This window comes from Colletotrichum karsti (genome assembly GCF_011947395.1).
Source record: "Colletotrichum karsti strain CkLH20 chromosome Unknown Scaffold20, whole genome shotgun sequence".
NCBI classification, from domain to species: Eukaryota; Fungi; Ascomycota; class Sordariomycetes; order Glomerellales; family Glomerellaceae; genus Colletotrichum; species Colletotrichum karsti.
In genome coordinates, this window is record NW_024065920.1 from 356,033 (window position 1) to 373,794 (window position 17,762).

The 17,762-nt window shown below is 54.5% G+C and overlaps 6 protein-coding genes across 6 annotated transcripts; 1 reads left to right on the forward strand and 5 right to left on the reverse strand.

Annotated features, from left to right (window-relative positions):
* Positions 1 to 2,253: 2,253 nt before the first annotated feature.
* Positions 2,254 to 2,604, reverse strand: CkaCkLH20_06701 (uncharacterized protein; the record flags this gene model as incomplete). The annotated part of the gene is made up of 1 exon (XM_038889418.1): positions 2,254 to 2,604. The coding sequence occupies one exon, from the start codon at positions 2,602 to 2,604 to the stop codon at positions 2,254 to 2,256; it is 351 nt and encodes a 116-aa protein (XP_038745230.1).
* Positions 2,605 to 3,708: 1,104 nt separating this feature from the next.
* Positions 3,709 to 5,229, reverse strand: CkaCkLH20_06702 (repair protein Rad1/Rec1/Rad17; the record flags this gene model as incomplete). Its single annotated transcript, XM_038889419.1, has 4 exons — positions 3,709 to 4,514; positions 4,569 to 4,917; positions 4,968 to 5,026; positions 5,091 to 5,229. 4 exons carry the CDS (start codon positions 5,227 to 5,229, stop codon positions 3,709 to 3,711), a joined length of 1,353 nt encoding a protein of 450 aa, XP_038745231.1.
* A 259-nt stretch (positions 5,230 to 5,488) lies between these two features.
* Positions 5,489 to 6,975, forward strand: CkaCkLH20_06703 (uncharacterized protein; the record flags this gene model as incomplete). The annotated part of the gene is made up of 3 exons (XM_038889420.1): positions 5,489 to 5,600; positions 5,717 to 5,838; positions 5,929 to 6,975. 3 exons carry the CDS (start codon positions 5,489 to 5,491, stop codon positions 6,973 to 6,975), a joined length of 1,281 nt encoding a protein of 426 aa, XP_038745232.1.
* Positions 6,976 to 7,750: 775 nt separating this feature from the next.
* CkaCkLH20_06704 (uncharacterized protein) lies at positions 7,751 to 8,956 on the reverse strand (the record flags this gene model as incomplete). The annotated part of the gene is made up of 2 exons (XM_038889421.1): positions 7,751 to 7,948; positions 8,027 to 8,956. 2 exons carry the CDS (start codon positions 8,954 to 8,956, stop codon positions 7,751 to 7,753), a joined length of 1,128 nt encoding a protein of 375 aa, XP_038745233.1.
* A 3,290-nt stretch (positions 8,957 to 12,246) lies between these two features.
* On the reverse strand, positions 12,247 to 15,929 carry CkaCkLH20_06705 (intracellular serine protease; the record flags this gene model as incomplete). Its single annotated transcript, XM_038889422.1, has 5 exons — positions 12,247 to 13,653; positions 13,708 to 14,225; positions 14,269 to 15,720; positions 15,767 to 15,831; positions 15,877 to 15,929. 5 exons carry the CDS (start codon positions 15,927 to 15,929, stop codon positions 12,247 to 12,249), a joined length of 3,495 nt encoding a protein of 1,164 aa, XP_038745234.1.
* A 173-nt stretch (positions 15,930 to 16,102) lies between these two features.
* On the reverse strand, positions 16,103 to 17,011 carry CkaCkLH20_06706 (uncharacterized protein; the record flags this gene model as incomplete). Its single annotated transcript, XM_038889423.1, has 1 exon — positions 16,103 to 17,011. One exon carries the CDS (start codon positions 17,009 to 17,011, stop codon positions 16,103 to 16,105), a length of 909 nt encoding a protein of 302 aa, XP_038745235.1.
* Between the last annotated feature and the right edge of the window lie 751 nt (positions 17,012 to 17,762).

Consider the following 17,762-nt stretch of genomic DNA (forward strand, 5'->3'; position numbering starts at 1 on the left):
CTGCTGTAGCCAAGGTTCAATCACCACTCACCTCACTCACTTGAGTTGCGGATAAGTGAGCGGGACGGGAACCTGGCTCAGCGGCTGACTGGCCCCCCCAGCTGACCCGCCCTGTCATTGAAAGGTGCCTGGCCCTTGCAGGAGCTCTGAACCAGACTCTTCCATTGTATCATCCTAGCGCGTGGGGTCTGAGGGAGGCCTGGAGAGTTCTGAACGTCCTTCTCGAACTTGAACAAAGACACAATCAATCAAGCCAACCAACCACGACAGGAACAATCAATCGACTCGTTTGCTTTTTTCTTCAACACGCAAACTTCTTCGAACTTTGCAGATTGGCTGTTTCGCCTTAATCTCCCCGGTGGCCTTATCAGTCTCTGATTATCAGTCCACCCAGGACCGCCACTGACTTTGCACGACTCTGGTACGAACTGCTTCATCATCCGGAGTCAAAATGCTTCCATCTATCCTGCGAATACATATCTCCTGGCCTCGTACGCAACAACGGCAACAGCGCCTGCTTCGGACTTCAGTCGACCCCAAGACGCCGCCGCGCCGCCTTCGCCGTTCTATTTCGGACTTCTTGAATGGAACATCGGCGCGAGCCCGCCCCCCCTGCCATGCACCTGATAACCCTGCTGCGGCGTGCGGGACAAGGATGCATAGCCAGGGGCAGTCCATCATCAGCCCTCTATCGTCCCCCCATCTCAGCCCTTGGTCGTCTTCTTCGCCCGGAGTTACGGATACGGATAAGCTCTGAATATATCTGTCCGTTGGCTACATTACCTCGATGACGAAGAAGACTCCGACATATGGCAAACATGGAAAGCATGAATCGCACAGCAAGGGAGATCACCACAGCTCGAGTAATTACAGATTATTACGCTGACAAGCCAAGTGAACTCACAGGCTCCAGGGCCCTCACCGCATCACCCATGTCCACCCTCGTCTGCGTGGCCCCACGGTTCGCATTGAGGACTGAGACAAGTGCAGTCGATCCAGCTCCTCTCCGCCAACCCTCACAAAGTCATTTTTGCTTTTTTCTCGACTGGCTAGTTCTCATGTTGAATGCCTGTCTCGGTGGGTTTCGTAAGCCCGCCCGTTGGACGGCCTTCTCTACGGACGTAAAAACGGCGCCCAAAAAACAAATCGTCTTGGCATATCACACGATGCTCACGGCACTTCTTGGACACATCCGAGCGGGACGGTTCCCCCGCGATCTTCCCGGAGAAGGCCCGCCACAGATACGGAGGAGCAGGCATTCCAAATCTGTGAATACGGACGTATTAATACCCAAACTGCTCTGCTCTCCCAAATTCGAATGAGACCAACGTCTGCAGCATGCGGGCTGTCAGGATTGATTCCCACCCTGCCATTTCTGTCGGTTTCTTGCCTGTTACGCATGTTCGTATATGGCAAACACTGGGAAGAAAATTACAAATAGAGAAGAAACATGCAGGTACGACGACGATCGAGGTCCGGTGAGGGTAGGCGGGAAACAGATCTGTATCCGATCAGCGTGTGCGGCTCGTGTAGCATCAGCCACTTCCATCATGAGTTCTGGATATATCCCATCAATCGCCCGTATACCGTCCTGACCCTGCGTCAGAGTCTCGACTGGATCCCCTGAGCTTACGCACGAAGTTCAAAAAAAGACTGACGCCGCATTATTGCAGCTTAGACGCTCGGCTTGTAAGTGAGTAAGCACGGAGAGAGGGTAACATTCGCAGTTTGGTTTAACTATATGGTATTGATAGCTCAGTGGCCCGGGCTGCCGGGCCTAATACTATTATTACGTTGCAATTAAGACCCTCCTCACGGATAGTTCCCAACTCTATGGTGGGTAATGATAGAAACATCTCTTTCAGTAGAGATCTGCCCCTCTCCTTCAATGTTGCCAGCCAATCTGGCTTTTCCTTTTCTGTTCCAGACGCCGCTGAACTCCGAAGACCCGTGTGTATTGTCGTGTGACAGGTAACAACTGTCAATTGATGACTGCGTGTATACCAGCCGACCAACATTGAATTTCTTCGAGTAGCGCTTGTTTTCTCGGGTTGAATGTTTTTCGAATTAAGGGGAAATGTGTATCTGATGGTGATGGTTCGGACGTCGATTGTCCTCGGGTGTCCAAGCGGACTGAGGGAGTTGAGGTGACGTCCTCCCGGGTATCGTGTTTTCGTATTTTTTTTTGGTGTGTAGGAAAGGGTATCAGGTGATATCGGCAAGTAATGCCGATGCTGTATTCTTCCGAATCCATCACAGCATCTCGTTCTTGGCGCGGATCTCGAGCGTCGTCGTGGTCCTCATGAAAGACCTGGCCGCGTACTTGGGCACGTACGGCTTCCTCTTGACCGGCTCCTCGTCGGCCACGAGCCGTTCCCGCTCCGGCTCGTCATCGTCCACGGGGGCCCGCGAGAAGAGCGAGGACAGGGAGGCGCTGCGGGACTTCGCCGATGCGGAGGACGAGGAGAAGCCGGACGACGAGGAGTAGATGGAGCTCCGCGAGTTGCGACGGGGCTTGAAGGCATCGAGCCAGTTGCCGACGTGCTGCTTGGACCACATTGGGAATGAGTATTCGACGATGCCGCAAGAACCGAACGAGTTCATTGATCGAGTTGGAGAGGAGTTGTAGTTGATTGCAAGACTGTTGAATCGTGTGATGATGGTTTTTTTTCCTCGAGACGGAGAGAGCAGGTGAGACCTTGGCTTTATAAGTCAGGGGAACCGAGGACGATCTGGCGATGCGTTGACAAAAGAGACACGCGGAAGTGAGTCAAACTGGCAGTTGTTGCTGTTGAGCTACAACGGAGACGCTGTCAAAGAAAGATCGAGGCTGAGCGAGAGACGAGATCGTAAAAGAGGCTAAGAAAACACAATTGAGTTGGAGGTGAAAGTTGACAGAGGAAAGAGAGAGTCTAGTCGGGGACCGGTTCACGATAGCTACGTCCGCAAGAGGGAAGAAGAGTCAGCCCATCCCGCCCTTTTTTTCCGCAAACAGATGAAAAGATATACGGCCCGTCTTCGACTCGACAGAACAGCCGTAGCCATGGCCGATGGCGTTGCCCGAGGGCGCGGGATTCCAGTCGGTTGGGTCCTAATCTCCAGTCGGAATTTTGACGACCGAGACATCAACAGGTCCGTTCAACGCCCCGTCAACGCCTTTGCCGGATGCGAACAGGAACTCTTCGCGTTGGCTTTTTCCGTCGACACGTCCGATTCGTCGGCCTGCGCAGGTTTTGGTGCCCACTCAAGCCCTCACTCGGGGCTGCAGGCTTCGGGCTTGGAGACGGAGGAATGCTGCTCTTGGAATGGGCGTCCGCTAGTTGCTAGACAGATCACTTTACCGCGTCGACGAATAAATTCCTATTCGACGAGGATCGGAAGCGCGTGGGCGGCAGGAGCCGGGCTTGCTTGGCCGACTTCTGCCGATGGGCCAGAGCTGTCATTCCCCACGAGGCGTTCAGTGGGCTCAAAGCCAACTCCTTCAGAGGAAAGGTTAGCAACACATTGTTCGCTTTAGACTCGGGAACGTGGAGCACGGTTCATTGCTAGGCTTGACGCATGCGGAAGAGAAAACCATATCTTTGTTAGCTAATCAGCGAGAGGATGTTGAGACTGGTAGCATGGTATACGGGAAATACCATGGTCACCACTCGGAACATATACCGCGATTCTTTCGTCTATCTACGAGTCAGCTTCGTATAATCACGTCTAGTCATCCTCCGAACCCTCTTCCTCTCCCTCCTCATCGTCATCGTGTGCGATGTAAGGAACAAACCGAAAGTCCAAAAAGCTGACCCCATTCTCATGCTCGACCATGAATTGAAGACTCAAGACTCCTTGGTCGTCACCTCGAAAGCTGACCTTGCTCGCAATTCTCATCGCTTCGGTGGAGTACTTGACCAAGTCGAATTTGTAGGCTTGGGACCATCCTTCGTTGATCGAAAAGGTCTCCAGTAGCTCGCGTCCCTTCGCGAAAGTCACGCTAGAGCTGCCCATGTCGCCGGCGCCGGAAAGAGCTAGGTATGGCGAGGTCTTGGAGGCTGCTATAGTAAGGCGGTTGGGCCCGGTGGGCGCCAGCTCGGCCAGGGCATCGAGAAGATAGCGCGCCTGCATGATAATCTTGAAAGAAAGGTTGTCCCGATCGAATGGGATCTCCTCTGGGATCTCCGGCAGATATGTCGTGAGGCTGGCCGTGGTCTTGACGCCCCCCTCCTCGATAACAATGTCGAACTGGCCACCCTCTTCCTTGTAGATCAAGCTACATGTCCCGCCGATACCGAGAGCTTGGTTACTAAACGCCTCCGGGCGGTAGTTGCGGATGTTGCTGTGATATGCGTCGTGATCGGCCCTCTGAGTGCGGGTTGCGACGTCGACTGCACCGAAGATTTGAAGTGTGTCGAGAAGGGACGGCAAGGCGATTTGGAAGTTGGGAAGAATCGGCTGCGATCCGTCCGTGCCGTCGCCGAGGTTGAGAGAGTACGAGGTGAAAAGCTTCTTGTCCAGAAATGCAGTACCTGAAGTGTGTTAAGCAGCAAGTTCCATGCCCATTGGTGTTATCAGGAGCTTACCTTGCAAAACCCTTGAAAGGTCTGCCGCAAATCTGATACCATCCTCTTGAAGCTGAACATGGACTTTGTTGGTGAAGTTGATGGTTTTGAGGAGTTGGTATAGCGGCTTCGTCGAAGAAGCCACAGCGCGAAAAATGGGCTCGGGCTGCGCATCGCCCTGAGAAATTGCTCCCGACATTACGGATAGAAGCTGCGCGAAATGAGGTGTAATCAACCAGATTGTAGAGAGGTGGTTTGGAAAGTCTTCTTGGTTGTTTCTAAAGTACAAGGTCGCCGCCGACTTGAAATGACTCTTGGGGTATCTTAAACGTAGACTCCGACCGCGCAGAACATGTACACCGTTCCGAATCTGTAGCGAACTTGTCAGAAGAGGTATTCGGAGGGGAGGAGTGGGAGGACGTACGCAATGGCAGCGGAAGCAGGAACGCCAAGTGCAGGAATGTTGGTGAGGGACCGGTCTGTAGAGGCAGTTAGTTAGGCCAATGATTCTTTTCGGTGCATGAGGAGGTGGGAGAAGTTTACTCAGAGCAAAGACGCCGGTGATCAAGATACCAACGAGCAGAAGGAGGAAGGCGATGAAGAACTGCGAATCCTTGGCGACAGCGGGATGGAACGGCGTGCTAGCAGCCGCTTGCCAGATCTCGAGCAGAGAGGAGTCCATCTGCTAGGCGGTCGAGGCGAGTGGAGCGTATTTGTTTGGAAGTTCAATTGGTGCGTTGAGATTCTCGTGGTAGGCCTTGGGGTAGCTTGCGCGCAGTTCTGAACAATCAATTGCACTCAGATGGTGTTGTCGGCGTGCTGGAGATCACGGAAGGTGCAGCTTCCCCAAACGTGTTCTAAGCTCCAAGACCCACCATGAATTGTGGCCTGAGCAAAAGAGGCTTAGCGCCAGTTTACCTGCCCCTGGGCTGTCCACCTGGATGGGTCAATTGAGCCCCACCTTCGTCGAGACTTCGGCCAACGGAGAAATACGAAAGCCTAGCGCAGCATGTCATCAACTTCCCCAGACATCAACCATCGACAACTTGTATCGTAATATGCCTGTGAGGGCTCAGTATCAAGGTCGAAGTCAAAATGAAGGAAGAAAGTAGGTCGCATATCAAATATCAGTTTTATTCGACATGTTTCGTTCTAACGCGACGACTCAGACACGAAGCGCAAGGCCGAGGAGGACCCCTCGTCGCCCGTCGCGACTAAGAGGGTGAAGCACAACGAGTCGGCAGAGCCAGAGAAGAAACCGGCAATGAAGCCTATCCCGTTTCCCGAAAAGGTATGTCTTACACCGTCAGCTCTTCGCGCATCTTCCACACCCCCGGCGCGATATTTGTTGCGATGGACAAGCTGACACCTGCCCGCACAGCCTGCCGTAATCGAAGAGCGCACCGGCGAGATCGAGTTCCGCGTAGTGAACAACGATAACGAGCGCGAATCCCTCATCATCCTCACCGGCCTGAAATGCATCTTTCAAAAACAACTTCCTAAAATGCCAAAGGACTATATCGCCCGTCTCGTCTACGACCGCACCCACTTGTCGATAGCGATCGTCAAGAAGCCCCTCGAGGTCGTCGGCGGCATCACCTACCGTCCCTTCAAGGGCCGCCAGTTCGCCGAAATCGTCTTCTGCGCCATCAGCTCCGACCAACAAGTCAAGGGCTACGGCGCCCATCTAATGTCTCACCTGAAGGACTACGTCAAGGCCACGAGCGACGTGATGCACTTCCTCACCTACGCCGACAACTACGCCATCGGATATTTTAAGAAGCAGGGTTTCACAAAGGAGATCACGCTCGATAAGAGCGTATGGATGGGATACATCAAGGATTACGAGGGAGGCACCATCATGCAGTGCTCCATGCTCCCGCGGATCAGATACCTCGAGATGGGCCGCATGCTACTGAAGCAAAAGGAGTGCGTACAGGCCAAGATCCGCGCCTACTCCAAGTCCCACATCGTACACGCGCCCCCCAAGGAGTGGAAGAGCGGCGCAAAACCTATCGATCCCTTGACCATAGACGCGATCCGCGCCTCGGGATGGTCCCCGGACATGGACGAGCTCGCGCGCCAGCCCCGCCACGGCCCCAACTACAACCAGCTCCTCCACCTGCTCAACGACCTGCAGAACCACCAGTCGGCCTGGCCCTTCCTCGTGCCCGTCAACAAAGACGACGTCGCCGACTACTACGAGGTCATCAAGGAGCCCATGGACCTCAGCACCATGGAGACCAAGCTCGAGGCCGACCAATACGCGACGCCCGAGGACTTCATCCGCGATGCCAAGCTCATCTTCGACAACTGCCGCAAGTACAATAACGAGTCTACGCCATACGCAAAGAGCGCCAATAAGCTGGAGAAATACATGTGGCAGCAGATTAAGGCTATCCCCGAGTGGTCCCACCTTGACCCTTAGTTCGGCAAGGGCGGGAAAGCCGCAGCGAACAGGATCAAGAATGCTGCGGCTACTGTCGCGGAACCAGCGCAGGCGGAATCAGCGGAGGGGAAAATGCAGCCCTCACCATGGATTTTCGAAACCGAGCAGCTCTCTCTTCCTCCACGAAGGTCACGAAAATAGGCATTTGGTCGGGGGTACATACGGTAACGGGAGTTGGCGTCGGTCGGCTTGTGTTCCCTACAAGGGCGGAGTTATCACAGTATAGTTAGTTTATTCGGGGTTGTGTGTGTACGCGGCGCGTTTTTGGAAAGCAACGGCGTTCAAGGCGGAGGGCTCTATATAACCCATTATTACCCGAGCCAGGGCAGTATCAAACCTAGCTCAAAATACCAAGTTGGTCTGTACCACCGTTGTGTGCAGGTCTTTGCGTCTCATCGTGATCTCAAGTGATGTCAAATTAGCACTTTTGTAGCTAAGGGTACTCTTGCTAGATACAAACATCTGCGAGAGTGCCATCCTGAAAATGCAGAGCCAATCGTTTTCTCATAATCCCTTGTACTCGCTGATCCAGACCTTCAAAAAAAGAGTCTCTCAAAAAAGAAAAACAAAAACAAGTCCGTCCAACGCCGCTGAGGGGAATAACCGAATGATGTGTGAGGGATCCTGTCGCGCTGATGATTGGCGAACCTCCCTTATGCCCAAGAATAGATGGCAAGCAACTCTAGTGTAAAAAGCATGGACCGGCGTGCTTTCCGTCTCGCGTCCCCATGCCGTGCTGGACGGTCACGCCTGTTCACGACGCGGCCGGGCTCGGTTCCGCGTCCATGTCATCGCCCAGGCCCGGGGGTTCCAAGTTCGACCAGGGGAAATTCTCGTCGTTCTCCCCAATGGCCCGGATGACATCAGGAGGGTAGGTGAACGGAAAGTTCCATCTGCGAATGTCTGTCCGTTCCGCGAGTTCCCGCGGCGTCATGGGGACTTCGGTGGAGAACTGCACCCGGGGAGTGAGCCAGAGGGGATCCTAAGCCCCTGGCGCCTGTGCTGCCCGGGTGGGAGCGCTGTCGCCGACCGGAAGGCGGAGGCCAGAATGACGCCGCCGCCAGTCCATGATGCGTTCAGCGTAGTAGTGGTCGTCGGTGTCCCTCCTCTCTCGCGGAGGGTTAGTGTTGCTGGGCGGAGGTGCCTCAACGCTGGAGTTTGGCGCCTCGAGCGTGCGGCGGATGATGTCGTGAAGAAAGTCGGGGATATCTTGCCACTGTCCGGCACGAGCAGCAGACAGCATGCTGGAGGGAAATGGTGGTTGCGTCAAGATGCCGTCCGAGACTCCGCGCTGGGCGATCTGACTGCTGTTGATGAAAGGCAGCTCGCCGCTCTCAATCACGTTCTTGAGCCACTGCTCCCATTCCTCGTCTAGCACAGTAGACATGTCTCCAGCATCTCGTTGCGCTACGCGCTCTCTCAGCCTTTGGTTCAGGGCCTCGCCAACGCTGTGTAGCTCCTCGTCACTCTCTTCACCGTCCATGTCCTCATCGCCTGGATCCGAGGCGTCATCTGTGTCGACTGACTGCGATGTAGTGTCGCGTGCAGGAAGAGCAGGGCGGTCTTCTGGCTCGACCCAATCAGGGAAACCGTCGCCGGCAGTGTCGCGGATGGTGATGCCCTGTTCCTTCTCGTAGCGCTCCTTGGCCCATTTGGTGCCCTCCCACTTAGTCAGGCCTGCAATCTCGTTCGGGGTGAGGCGGAGGTTGTCAAAGGCTCGGAAGAGGCGACGGTGCCAGGTCCAGCGGCTCAGACGAATGCGGTGGATAGGGTTACAGTAGTCCAAGCCCGGGTATTTGGCCTCCTGGGTGTCGAGGTGGCCGTAGAAAGAGTGAACCTCTTGGCGGACTTCCAGAATAAGGCTGCGCTGCAAAAGAGCGTGGAAGTTCTGAGGGTCGCTGGCACGAGGCTTGGGAAACATGTGCTCGTAAACGAGCTGATCAACTGGACGCCCCTTCATTTTGACTTGGCACCGTGGGTGTTATCAGGAAGTCGGGATCGTAGGTGAAATCGGGCGCGCAAGGTGTTGCGGCGACAGGGCCTCGTGGCAGCCTGCGGAGACGAGAGTTGCGATGTCGTTGGCACGGCCTGTCGTGGAGGCTCTTGAATCAACGTGTCCGAGTTGCGTGTGATTGCGAGAGGCGAAGGCTGTCGTTTGGCGACTGACGGGGAGCGAATGGTTTTAGTTCCCCGTGGTCGTCGGACCGGTCGTGCGTCAGGTCGTGTGAAGAGGGGGTTCGGATAGAACTAGGGTCGCGGGCTAGTATAGGTCGTCCGAAGACAGGGCTTTTTGAAAGGGTAGGAAGGTGTCGCTTGTCTGAGTCGTCCTTTGTTGGGTTTGTGCACAGATTTGGGCGAGCTGAAAGGCGAAGAAAGCGGTTGAGGAGGAAGAAGACGATGAAAGAGCGAGAGAGTGGCCGGGGAGAAATCGGAAGGCAGACGGCGAGAGGCGGGTGGCAGGGTGTCGAGGTGTGTTGCGTGAGTTGGTGGCCGTGGAGGGATCCAGGTGTGGTGGATTGGATCGTGGGCCTGTCGGGTGGGACGTGGACGTGGGACGTGGAACGGGGATTTCGGGCGTGGATTTTGCCTTGAGGCTTGAGGACTGGCCAGCGTGAAAACCTAGGACTTTTCAAAAATCGACTGGGATTGTAGCCGGGACTGGGAATGCCTTAGCTGACAAAAATAAAACAGCACTCTTAAGGTAAGGAGGAGGAGGCAGACAGGCACTGCCCACCACCATCAACGCGTGTAAGAAAAATGAAATAAAAAAATAAAAATAAAGATCCAGCACCTTCTCTACGGCATCTGTCGATATGACTGGACAACCTACCTAAGCTGACTAGGCTGTCGGTGCCTGCTTTCCGTGCCTTCCATCCGTGCCTACCTAACCCAAGAGAACTTACTTAATACCCAAAAGACACCATCTTGGAAAGACGGTTCCCCCGCCGTCTAAGACGATAATGCTTGAGGGACTTATTAGGGGTCCAAGTAGGTACCGAGCGCACTGCACAGAGTGCGGGGCTACATCCCGCATCTTATGGAAGGTACCTACCCAAGACCGACTTCACCACACCTGCCGTAAGGTACCTAAAGTCAATCCAACGAAACTACTGATTCAAAAGGAACGTGCGTCCAGATACACGGCTACGGCTGCTGCTTCAGGCAGGGCGAGTTACGTTACCTTGCCTTGGATTCGTCAACTCGACATGATACCTATGGATGGCTATGGCGGTAACATTCCTAATCTACGCCCATCTGAATCTGCCGGAGCACCTGACCAAATCCAGGCTAACCACCAATATGAAGAACAACATCCATTTGCTACCGATGCCGCAAACCTCCCGGGAATCCACCTGGCTTGCATGGCCTGGAACGCCCAGATCGACATCGTCAAGTTCGTCGCCTCACCTGTCGTATTTACGCCGCCTCGCCTGAGTTTCATACTTTCGCCATCGTCAAAATTGAAAAGACCATCAGGCTCTCAGAACAAGCCAAAGAGGTCGACCCCTCTTCATCCGTCAAAACCGACCCCCGTGGGACAGGGACAACCCGAGTCAGTCCGATCCCACGCTTCAGCGGGCAACCTTGGCTGATGACATCCGCATCGGCCTCAATCTTCGCTGACGCCGGGGCCTTACCGCGGTCGAGAAAACGAAATGACGGACGGGACACACAGAGCACCGAGGCGTCCATCAGTTGCCTGCAGTCCGTTCACATCCGTCATCTCTTCACGTCACGAACGCACGAGCGCGACCATAACATCCACTGGCGTTACTCCCCTCTTCATCGCCGTATCCCGCTTCTACAATGACTGCAAGGATTGTGGGCGCCGAGAGGAGGCCGTTACTGAGACCGGCAACCTGATCACGATTGAGAAACCACGGCGAGGCGGACCCCGAGCCAACGGCGCTTCCCCAGCACCCTCCTTCGCAAACATGACCGGCCGCTCGTCGCGCCAGCCGATAACAACATACAACTAACCAACCTCTGACTGTCCTCCCGCCCGTCCTTCAGTACGCGGTCGGAAACCCCTCCGGCCATGGCCCATCTGACCTCGACTGACCGCCTTGTTGGTCCATCGCTAGCCCCGACAGCCGCCCTACAGACCCATTCCCTGCCGTCTCAGGCACAGGGGTCTTTCCCAGAGGAACCAATCAGACATCTGGAACCGCCATCCCTGCGAACATCCCGCCCTTCCCTGCCTGTGCTTCATGCACGAGGGCCAAAATCTTCTCCTCCGCCCCGTTCACGGCCACTCGCAATCTCACTGGTTCCATTCTGGTCAACATCCCAGAGCCTTTGAACGATATTCAGTGCGGTTTAATAACCGCAGGTTCGCGCCGTTATCTGGGCACGAGACTTCACAGTTGGATTAGGTATCGTGGATCTAGCCCCGTCAAAACGCATGTCATCGGTCATCGCAGACTAATTGATGCATTCCAGACACGATCCCGCTTATCAACATCAGCGGAGTGGCCGGAGCCTCCTTTCTTTTCTGCTTGATCGCATTCCATGCAGGTGTCACCCAGCCCGTAGTCATCAGATTTTATTCCACCAACATCAGACGAAACTAAGCTCAAGATCAGTCTCAAAGGCAAGACAGTAGCCCTCATATCAGACAGCATCTACCTTGCAAAAGTACTTACCCTTGACCCAAGTACTTGAGTTCGAGGCCCGACTGCCGTTTGGTTATGACGTTTGGCAGATCTTTGCCATCCAGAAACACCTCCTTTAAACTCTTGCTTCGCCTGGCCGCATTTGTCCATTAGGTTTCTTCATCGGAACTTCGGGGGGAAACGAACAGTAGACAACCCCAGAAAGCCAAAATCACTTGGCGTGGCAAGAAGGCTTGCTAATCGCCATTTTGCCGGCCGACAACCGTCGAAAAGCTGTCAATGGTTTTCTTGCAGGAGATCAGAGGACAATGCCCTCAGCTGCCGTTGCTGACATACCAAGCAAGTTATAGGTCTCTGATGGACGGAACCGTAGCACGTGTCTAGCCGAACTTCACCCCAAACCAAGCTTTTGTAATTTCGACTCGCGGCGAAGAAACATTGGAAACAGCATTGAGTCAGCTGCTGGCTGGTGCGTTGGCGTGACTGGTTCTTTTTTTATAGCTTCGACAAGATTTCATTTTGAAAAGTCCGTTGACGTAGTTGTTGACGCTGCAGTGCACCATAATTTAGCTTCTTACACTCTCATCTCCCGCTAGACAGAGAGGCTTCCGGTAAGCCAACGGAATTACCTCGTCTAGACGACGGAAATCAAGTCTCGAGCCAGCCGCGCGATGATCTTTCTTGCTTCGAGAGATCCTGGGTTCTTATGGTGAAGTTGCTGTGTTCCCTCCTCGAGCTTCCTTGAAACATCGACAAACTTGTTCTTCGTAACGTCTGAGCTGCTCATGCCAAAATTGCGAATAGCTTTGATCATAACGTCAGACTTCCGCAGCTTGGACACATCGGCATCGCTGAGCTTCTCTCCTTCGGCAAACATCTGGTTGATACGAGCACAATAGATGACAAGAGCCGCCAGCCCAGCACCTAACGCCGTGGCTACGGATGACCCGGTCTTCGGCTCCATGTCCTCAATCTCCCTTACTGCGGTCGACATCGCTTGACCGCGGAACTTCTGCTTCTGGACGACTTCCACCCCGGGAAAGATGAAGTCCAAATCCTCTATCGGTCCGGCCCAGTCGTACGGCGAACCCGAAGGCTCGGCGGCGCCGACTTTGATCACCTTGTCCCGCCTCAACTTGGCCGGGTAGTGCTGAGCGTTACCACCGTGGCCAGAGTCGCCGCTGGAACAGAACAGCAACACGCCCTTCCCCAGTGCGAAATCGATCGCGTCTTGGAGCTTGTCGTCCTTGGGCTTACCGACGGTCCACGATATGGAGATTATGTCGGCCCTGCGGTTCACCGCCGCCGTGATAGCTTCTGCCGCCGAGTCGATGTCGATTTCGGCGTTGGTACCGGCCGTTATCTTCGCGCCCAGCTGCAGGCGTATCGGGTATATCCTGGCCATGGGGCAGACGCGAGTGATCATGGTCGCCATGACGGTCCCGTGGCCCGTCTCGGACGCGTACCAGGGGAGGTTGCGGTCGCCTTCGAAGCCGAATGTGCGGCCGGGCAGCATACACTGCGACAGGTGTTCGGTCATTGTGTTCACGCCGTCGTCGATCAGCGCGATGATGACGTCATGGGGCGCCCGAACGTTCGGAAGAGAATTACCAGTCCGAGGCGCGGAAGTGTTGGCCGGCGTGGCTTCATTCGGGCGGTTCGCCGGGGCTGGTTTGCTGTCCATGAGGATTCGTTCCCACACGTTGCTGATGCGTTCGGCGAATCCGTCGACGGCCTTCAGCCATGTCTGCGGCAGGTTCGAGGTGGTCGGTCGCTCGACATTAGAACCTAACGGGACCACTGAGGCTTGAGGCTGGCGGGGAAAGCTGTCTTCGAGCTCATAGTGACAGTCGACGGTGTGATAGAGCAGGGTGGGATCTTCTAAAACTGCCGGCAGAGAGGAAACCCCTGTTTCGCTGCTCTTAACGCTGCCACTCTTCTGCTTCCAATCCTTGAGATATGCGGGGCATTCCTCCTTCAACCTATTCTTGAAATTCTCGAGGTTGGTCTCCAGTCGCTCTCTGGACTCGAGTGCTTGCTCCTTGACATCGATGTCAGCATCTGGGTCCAACAACTTCAGCCTTCGAGATCTTACCTGGTCTACTACGAGTGTAACCTTTTTCAACTTGAGCAATCGTCTCAGACCTTGCGGCTCGGCCCATGCTCGCAAGATGGCGTTGTTCCCGCTCCAATGGAGGACAACGTCTTCGAGATTAGGAGCTGCATTATAGAGTACCTCGGGATCGAGGTCTAGCTTTGACCAGCTGAGCGATAAGACGTCAAACTTCCCGAGGGCCTTTTCTATCGACTCGTCCGAGTGCGGTTCCCTGGCCGAGTCTTCGACGATCACTTTCAGGATGCGTTGGACCTTCTTCTTCTCCCGCAGCCACGTGAAGAGTAACTCCATGTCTGAACGGCCGCGACGCTCCACCAGCTGCTCATTGTTGATTTGCCGTTTCGTTCTTCGTATCCAGACCGGGGGAAACGCGACATACTCGAGGACGGATTCGAAGGTGACTTTTTCGAACTGGTTCACAAAGGCCTGTTCGGTGAACCGCTCCGCACCGCCTTGGTAGTCGAACCAGGTTTGAATATCTTGGACGAATGCCTTAGCTGTGGGAATAAGGATACACAGCGGAACACACGTTTTTCTTACCTTCAGGGTTCTTGCCGTATAAGAGCCGCGTGGCGACTTCGCGTTTTCGATTTCGTAAACATTGGACTTTAAGCAGTGTTTGAAGCCTCTCGGACCATTTTTCCCGCTCGTCTTTGATATTTGTTGCTTTCCCTCCCGCAGCCGTGGTCGTGCTCTCGGCCTCTTTCGGGCCAGCTGTCAGAGTTCGGCTTACTCCAGGCCGTACCGGGGGTTCGGCCGCCTGTCCGCTGTTGACCCCCTTCCTCTGCGTCGGCCGTTCGCTTCCTTCTCTAGTCGCGGCATGATTATTCGACTGTGCTTCTCGGCCACGAGACGTAGCCTCCGAAGCACCCGGCTTTGCCTTGGATGTGGGTGGTCGCGGGCCCTCTCTGCCGTCCGGATTCTCTGCTCTCCCATCGCGGGCCGGCTTCGGTTTGTTGTCTGCTGTGCTCGTGATCGAGACCTGTTGCTGCTGTCTCCGAGAATTATCACGCGTCCAGATATGATACTGTAAGGCGGACATCCCGTCTTTGGTGAGAATGTCGAGAACAGCCCGTTCTTCCTCGATGAGAGTGGCGGACTCCCCGTGCTGGAGTAGATGGTTCACAATTTTGAGCTGATCCTCTGAGCACCAATCGTACTTGACTGCATAGTGTAGCGGGCTGAAGCCATCCCAGTCTTTCTGGATGACGGTTTCTTCATCTGCATTAGATGCCAACCTCACGAGGGCCTTCATATTGGATTTAAAAACCCAGTGGTTGCGTAATGCCAGGTGAAGCACGTTCTCCCCCTTCCCGTGGTTGGTATCAAAGCACTTGACGCGCAGTGCTCTAGTTAGCGGATGGGGTTCTGCGTTATTTGGCTGGGCGTGATTGTCGTCGTTCTCCTTGCTGCCGGCATCGTCGTCCGCGATCGTGTCGGCCGTTGCCGGGGTCGCCGAAGTGAACTTGGGTCTTTTGCACTTAAAGATTACTTGGCGGACCAGGCGAAAGAGTTTCTCGTCGGGGTTCTTGCAACAGGATCGTATCACGGAGTACAAGGGCGTCTTCCCGCTCGCGGATACGGAGAGGAGTTCCGGATGGTGCGACGTGACGACCGTGATGGCCGAGAATAAGGCCCTGAGGATGACGACCTTTTTGGTTTCCTTCTTCACCGCTATCCTCGTGAAGCTGTCGACCAGGTTGTGCAGGACTGTCCGGTCATCCAGCTCGGACGGCTCCGATAGATGAGGATAATGCGAGAAGATCTCCTCGGGCGCTTCTGAGAGAAGAATGCGTATTGTTTCTTTATCCTGTCGCATCAAGTTTTCCATGAACCCTCGTATGCACGCGTCGCGCGGGTTCGGCTCAAAGTCGTCATCAGAATCGTCGTTCACGTGGTTCTCGAGGAAAGGTTCTTCGTCGTCGGAGTCTGCGTCTTCGGGGTCGACATGATCGTGCCCCGGCTGGGCGCTTCCGCTTACCATGCCCATAACTGAACGTGATTAGTCTTCTGGTTGTGATGTTGCGCTCATGTAGACTGGTGCTGGCTCGTTTCGCCTGGAGCGCAATGTAAGAAGTATCGAAGCTCGCGGGACATTGACCTCTTGAGTTTTCCCATTTCTAATTGAGCAAGGCTACGAAAACATACAGTATGAGCTCCGTAATGGGCGTGACCAATGCTGCGGCGCCGCTTTCGTGCATCGATAGTGGCCTTCAGTGTAAGCAAGGATGAAGTACATGGGACATCGAGCAACTCCAAGCAAGGGTAGTCATTCCTCAGTCGTATGACATGTGGACATAATTCTAATGATCCGCCGCTCAGTCTGGAAGGTTCATTACTGTCGTAACCCATCTCTCACATACATTTCATATTCTCACATTTCCTTTATTACTCCGTTCTTCACAATAGTGACCGTCACATCCTCAATCGCAGCTAAGTCAAAAGCGCCCAGATTCTCAACATCATACTTCATCAACTTATTCGTTGGCGGCTCATCCGTGCGGAAGAGAATGGGATCATCTTGATCACGACCGCCAAAAAGCTGCTCGATCCGCGTCTTGAGATCGACCTCAGTTTCGACCTTTACCGTGCAGTAAAACTCATCGTCATCCATAGGCCGTTTCAGCAAGATCCCAACGCGCATAGCTGCAGGAACGCCCTTCTTAGTCGTTGCGTTCTCCTTAAGAGTCCAAGTCGCCGCGTTGAAAGGGCCAACCGGCGCCCCGAGCCGGTCAATGGAGCCGACGAGGTGCGCCGCATCCGTCGTCTCCTCATCTGACGTGCGTTCCCATTTGACAGTCCCGGAAAGCTCAGCTCCGGGTATGCCACTGCCTATAGTACCCTCAGTGCCTGTCGTGGTCGACTCGGTCCGCCGCGATGGCGCCAGGCTGTAGCTGTTGTCGTAGGAAATAGCAGCGACCTCTGGGTTGTTGCGATCGCCGTCGTTGCCAAAAAAGGCGAATTCCATGTGAGCCAAAGCCACCCGCCGCGCTCTCTTGCGCGAGTCGAAACGGAAGCCCAGAACGAGTAGTGTTGCTGCCGTGTCCGGTTCGTCAGGGCCCCAGCGGCCGTGGACGATATCGACACAGGTGCATTTGACGTCGACGGCCCCCTTCCTTTGCACGACGTTCTTTCTCTGATAAGGGCTAGACGGGTCGTTCTTGGTATGGAACCCCGAGTTGGCATCGTTTGAAGCAAGCTCCACGTAGAAAGAACGCGTCTTCTCGAGCGCCTCCAGTTCGCTTTCCTCCTTGACGGCGGAGAACTCAGGCGTGGCTGTCATGTGTGGTGTACGGACGTTAGTGATGAGATAGCATACCAGTTTTCAGCCCGAACGGTCGGGTAGATCTTTCTTAATGCCTTTTTATCTCATTTTCTCAGCGTCGTAAATAAGACCTTGTGGGAATTGCTGTCGGTTCCGGTTAGTTGAAAGGAAGTACCTATTACAAGTGATGTACGTGGGGGCAGGCGAGGGAGTGGGTGTTGCATATGCAGTCAGCAATAGATGCTACGCAACCCCTCAACTTTTTTACTTAATCACTCATAGCCATCTTGGCAACGCCGGCGCGGTGTGGTCTCCGGAATAATAATGATCTGGGGAGGAGCTTCAAGACAACTGCGCCTGTAGCTAGAGCTGCTATGCTCCTGCTCAGCTAAACTCCATACGCTCGAGACTCGGCGTACACAACCACGTGTATCACGAGTAACTATGAGCGCAACGCTGGACGGCGCGACGGAGCTTGACGACCATTTCTCGGACAGCAATGAAGATCAATCTCATTTGAGCAAAACTCCTCAGAAAAGCGGCCAATCCCCTGCCCACCCATTCGAACAGTCCGACCTGTCCAGCACGAATGGAGAAAGCAGTCCGGACGTGGGAATCGTTCCCGATATCGATGCTGAACATGGCACACAGAGCAATGCCTCTGTCGATGAAGAGAATGCCAGGTTTAGTGATCTCCGAGTTGACTGGGCCCAAGAATTGATGTTTCAAAAATCGTCGAAGTACGGGCTACTTTCAGAATTTCCGTTGG